General features: G+C 43.3%; 1 protein-coding gene across 1 annotated transcript in view; it reads right to left on the minus strand.

Annotated features, from left to right (window-relative positions):
* The window catches only part of mylk4b (myosin light chain kinase family, member 4b), a 79,968-nt gene extending 79,232 nt beyond the window's left edge, over positions 1-736 (minus strand). The window contains exon 1 of the mRNA XM_041840207.2: positions 408-736. Within this exon, the coding sequence (XP_041696141.1) occupies positions 408-469 (62 nt within the window). The 5' untranslated portion in view covers positions 470-736. The remainder of the gene's footprint in view (positions 1-407) is intronic.
* Between the last annotated feature and the right edge of the window lie 5,264 nt (positions 737-6,000).

The raw sequence follows: 6,000 nt of genomic DNA on the forward strand, positions 1-6,000 counted from the left end.
ATGGGGCACCATTAAATCTATGATAGCTAAACTGTGAGTGTTCTTGTGCAGTGTTTCTTGTTAGCTATCGCCTTGCATGGGATGCAACCAACACCAAAGGGAAAGAGGTGCTAACATTCACAGCATGGTTATTGTGCACGCATGAGATTGCACGGAACCTCTGTAGAATAACAGAGACAGACATACAGCAAAGGCTAACAAGAGGTTAAACCTACTGTTATGGGCTCTGATCTACTTTCATACCAGAATGCAAATGTATCAAAAAGTCTGATTGTTTTCATTATTGATTTGCATGATCAAAAGTCTTATTTTTCCACTTTTTCACTGCTGCAAATTTCAAGACAATTAAATCTCTGTGTCTCATTTGAGTCCATTTGTTAAAGCAAACTGGATATAGTGACACTTACCCCTGGTATTTTGGCACATTGGCAATGCCTACAGTCTTCTCCTTCCCGCACATATCTTTCATCGATGCGGTCCCTCTTTTCCTATAGCCGTCTGTTTACCTGTCCCTCTCTCCTTTGGTGAGCGGTAGTCGTGGTGAGAGTCACACTGTAGTGTATACCTCTGTGTTCAGGTGAGCTCTGGGAGGACAGATCAGGTTATAGATGCCCACTTCTCTCCTGTCTGTGTGTACAGAGAGATATCTCAGTGTACAGGGCTGGTGTAAGAGTCCCTCTGCTCTGTAGTGGAGCCCTGAAGGACATCAGTCTATAGTATGGAGGGGGTGAGGAGGAGGAGGACAAGGAGGAGGGGTATAACAGAATGAGGGGTTAGGAGGTAGGAAGAGGAGGAGGGGGGATATAATGGGAGGAGGGAGAGGAGGGGTTAGGAGGGAGGAAGATGAGGGGCGGGGGGAGATAAAGAGAAGGGAAGGGGTAGAAGGGATTGATGGGACTGGAGAGGCAGGAGGGGTATGAACTAGAGAAGAAGAGGCTCTATCTCTCTGCTCCTCCATTCACTCCTGAGACCACAGGGACAGATGGGAGAGAGGAAATGTTCCAGGGAATGTGGCTTGTTAAAATGGAATGCCTGGAATGCTGAAGCGCCATGAGTCTCCCAATGGGGGAGAGGGGGTAGGGAGTAGGGAGGGTGGGACAGGGAAGGGGAGGGAGAGGGAGAGGGAGAGGGGGACAGAGAGAGAGGTATAAGACAGATAAGGTTAAGAGAGGGCTGACAACTGGAGAGTGGTTGAAATAAGAGAGAGAGATTATGGGGGTTTAAAGGCATGGCCACAGGGGTAAGGGGAGAATCAACAGAAAGCGATAAAAAATGGAATACAAGAATATAGATCCAGTGGCATGTATTCATGGATGCCAAGGGAAGCCAGTCTTCCCCAAAAATTTTAACAAGAAAAAAATAAAAAAATAAAAAAATATGATATTTCTTCTCTCTGTGTTTCATAATTTTCCTTCAATTCGCAAGAGGCTGAATGTATCTCACTGGAGAAAGCATCCGAGCGAGCGAAACAGCGCCCCTCTGTCTCTGTATGTGCAGACCATCTAGGCCTATCTGATGCTTTCTGGTCAAAAAGAGTATGACATTGTTGACACCCGTAGCGTTGAATGCAAGGGAAGCCAGCAAGCATTTAGCCTCCCTTGATAATTTTAAAAAAATAAAATAATAGCCAATCAGCGTTGAGCTAAACTGAGTGAGCTCAAATGTGAATGGTCCTGGTGCAACCAAAAAAAGTGTTAAGGGAAGCCAGTTTGGATTTGGCTTCAGACCAATCACATCACATCGAGAGCAAAACTTCAAATGACAGAAAAAACTTGAATTGTTTCATCTCGTTGTGTTGTTGTCCTCCAGTGGCTAGCTAGCTAGCTAAAATTGTCCCTTTCCTAAATTAGCCATGGATGGAGATATTGATTTGGACATGTGGGTTTTACTTAATTCTCCGTATTGGCCAATGATTAAAATGGTGATTCTGATCCAACCATAAATTCATACATTGTGCCCTTGGCCTGAGAGGATAGAAGTTCAATATGTAGTTAGATCTAGTTGGCTAATGTTAACTAGCTGGGTCATCGTTTCCCATGAAAGGAAGTTATGCTAGTGAGCAAGCATTTTAGCCAGGTAGCCTATGACAACAAAAACTAAAAGTGTACTGTATGACGGAGTCATAGACCGTTTCATCAACATGAAAGAGAGGAGGATGGTATTGGCATTTCTCTACAAGTAGGGTGTTAGCATGTTTTTTCTAATTGCACACACACACACACAAACATACACACACAGAGAGAGAAATCAGAACCATGGACAGCCAAATCATATTTAGCTTAAGTTGATTGGACTAAATTGTTTTTGGCATCTTTTAGTTGTCACTGTATTAGACAAACATAGGTGCTTTTATGATGTTGAAATGGTGCTGGAATAGTGGAGGCAGCTCCTGTTTTCTTTGCTACTTGCGGTAACTCTCCATGGTCCTAAATCAATAGTTGTTTAGTAGTCAGAAAATCTCAGAAACATGAACTTGCTGTAGTAGGTCATGTAACTGTTTGTTACATGCAATATGCTTTGTAGACACCATTTTTACATTTTAGTCATTTAGCAGACGCTCTTATCCAGAGCGACTTACAGTTAGTGAGTGCATAAATTTTTCATACTGGCCCCCCGTGGGAATCGACCCCACAACCCTGGCGTTGCAAGCGCCATGCTCTACCAACTGAGCTACAGGAGGCCTCCGGACATGCAATATGCTTTGTAGACTCCACCAGACAGCGGTTGCGGTTTTGTGATTAAACAAAGGTGTGGTTGAATTTATTCTGCCACTGTGTCTTCTTATTGTCTCGGCCTTAGGCCTATATATCACGGTGGCAAGGCATATGAACTAACAGGTAATAGAGTAAACAACGCAATTATCAAAACACATAGGATGTAATATGGCTTTTTTTCTGGCTTGGCCTCCCCAGTGATTTTACCCACGCACTGCTACTGTATAGGTCATGGTTTATGTGTTATGGGTGCAGGATAGTTGCCCATAAGGATACCCATAAGGTTTACCCATAAGGATACCCATAAGGTTTACCCATAAGGTTATTGGTTGCCCATAATGCTATGAGTGGGAAGGCCCCCTCCACCTGGGCTCAGTATATTTAGGACTTTTATGGTCCAGCTGGACAACCTCTAACCCCAAGGGTCACTGGCACTCACTGCTCTAACCCCCCATGTCTGTTCATCTACAATTTTTCTTAAATCAGCATCTCTATATGTATGACAGCCATTCCATTCCAGGGTCTGTTGAATTCCAACACAGGCACACCTCATTCTACTGAATTAGGGACTGATTAGGTGATCACCTGAACCAAATCTTATTTAACGAGGAAAGGTATAAAAACCACTGCTGTGGTCATCACTATCCTCTTGCAATAGGACCAGCTCGATGGCAAAAACAGTGCTAATAGTACCTCAAAAGTAATATTAATCAAAAAATAACTATTGACCATGCCAAAAGAGTTGAAAAGGAAAGTTTTGAGTGAGGAAAAGAAGGGTTCAATTTTGGCTTTACTGGCAGAGGGATACAGTGAGCGTCAGGTTGCTTCCATCCTTAAAATTTCAAAGACGGCGGTTCATAAAAACAAGGTAAAGCAGCAGACACTGGGGACAACAAAGCTACAGACCGGTAGAGGGCGAAAACAACTCTCTACTGACCGGGATGACCGCCAACTAATTCGAATGTCACTCAACAACCGTAGGATGACATCAAGTGACCTACAAAAATAATGGCAAATGGCAGCTGGGGTGAAGTGCACGGCGAGGACGGTTCGAAACAGGCTCCTAGGGGTAGGGCTGAAGTCGTGCAAAGCTAGAAAAAAGCCCTTCATCAATGAGAAGCAAAGAAGAGCCAGGCTGAGGTTTGCAAAAGACCATAAGGATTGGACCGTAGAGGACTGGAGTAAGGTAATCTTCTCTGATGAGTCCAATTTTCAGCTTTGCCCAACACCTGGTCGTCTGATGGTTAGACGGAGACCTGGAGAGGCCTACAAGCCACAGTGTCTCGCACCCACTGTGAAATTTGGTGGAGGATCGGTGATGATCTGGGGGTGCTTCAGCAAGGCTGGAATCAGGCAGTCTTTGTGAAGGACGCATGAATCAAGCCACGTACAAGGTTGTCCTGGAAGAAAACTTGCTTCCTTTTGCTCTGACATTGTTCCCCAACTCTGAGGATTGGTTTTTCCAGCAGGACAATGCGCCATGCCACACAGCCAGGTCAATCAAGGTGTGGATGGAGGACCACCAGATCAAGACCCTGTCATGGCCAGCCCAATCTCCAGACCTGAACCCCATTGAAAACTTCTGGAATGTGATCAAACAAAGCCGAGCTGCTTGAATTTTTGCGCCAGGAGTGGCATATAGTCACCCAACATCAATGTGAAAGACTGGTGGAGAGCGTACCAAGCTGTGATTGAAAATCAGGGTTATTCCACCAAATATTGATTTCTGAACTCTTCCTAAGTTAAAACATTAGTATTGTGTTGTTTAAAAATGAACATGAACTTATTTTCTTTGCATTATTCGAGGTCTGACAACACTGCATATTTTTTGTTATTTTGACCAGTTGTCATTTTCTGCAAATAAATGCTCTAAATGACAATATTTTTATTTGGAATTTGGGAGAAATGTTGTCAGTAGTTTATACAATAAAACAAAAATGTTATTTTTACCCAAACACATACCTATAAATAGTAAAACCAGAGAAACTGATAATTTTGCAGTGGTCTCTTATTTTTTTCCAGAGCTGTATATATTCTCCCTTTACCTCTATATCCCCTCCTTCTCTGTAGCTCTCATTCTCACACACACACACACCTATCTTTCTTTCTAAATATCTCTTCTCTCTCTCTCTCACACACACACCTTTTTCTCTGTCTCTTTCTTTCTCTCTGTGCCCCCCTCCCTCTTCATGTCCTCTATCACTCTCTCTCTCTCTCTCTCTCTCTCTCTCTCTCTCGCTGTTTTCATAACACTAGCCTTTATCAACTCTGTCTCTCTCTGACAGACAGATCTGTTGTCTGTTCCAACCTAACAGGTTTAGTGGTGCTGTACTCCAGGCCCCTGCGTGTGGCACTAAGATCAATGTTTGTCTTTCTGGTCGGACTAAAGATAGCCCAACGTTAATTAGTGCCTGTTATAGTGGCATCCTGTAGTAGCTACACTGCTTGGATTTGTCCTGAATGATACATCTACAGTATGATATTTACATTTTACATTTTAGTTATTTAGCAGACGCTCTTATCCAGAGCGACATACAGTTAGTGAGTGCATACATTTTTCATACATATGAATGATAAGTCTTATGTTTCTACTGAACGATAAGTCTTGTGTTTCTACTGAATGATATGTCTTGTGTTTTTATGTCTTCTAAATTCTTTAGAAGTTTAGTGTTAAAGGGCTGCAACGTCAGATGGGTTTCATTTCTCTACGGTACTTTAAATGATACAGGTCATTACAGAACACTCATTGGAGAGAGACTTATAACCTTTTTGCCCAGTTCTGAGATAGCAATTCTGTAGTTTTTTTAAAGGCATGGAGCAGTCCCACTCCTCTTGCATTCTCTGTTTATTGGATAGGATAGAGAGGGAAGATAGCGGGGAGTTTTGCTGAAATAGTAGGTGGACAGAATCAAACCCACGCTGCACTAGTATGTGTTTCAGAGACAGCAGCTTAGACCGCTGAACAACCCTAGGCCACAGCATTTCAGTTTATAAGTCAAGACAAGAGGCACCAGCAGCAGACGCCACTGAGCCCCTCAAGGGGCAGGTCTGGCTGGGGCTGTGTAGGCTACAGTTAGTTCAAGCAATTTGTAGATCTCCACATTAACTGTATGGTATTCTGGATGCATGTGGAACCTGAGATGGCATGTTAACGGTCTGCGTAGCTGCACTACATAAATCACTGAATTTGAATGTAAATGTGTGTGTGTGTGTGTGAATGTGTGTGTGTGTGTGGGCATGGGAGTGTGTGTGTGTGTGTGTTTGTCTGTGTGTTGACAGATGAAAG

This window comes from Coregonus clupeaformis, chromosome 20, assembly GCF_020615455.1.
Source record: "Coregonus clupeaformis isolate EN_2021a chromosome 20, ASM2061545v1, whole genome shotgun sequence".
Lineage (NCBI taxonomy): Eukaryota > Metazoa > Chordata > Actinopteri > Salmoniformes > Salmonidae > Coregonus > Coregonus clupeaformis.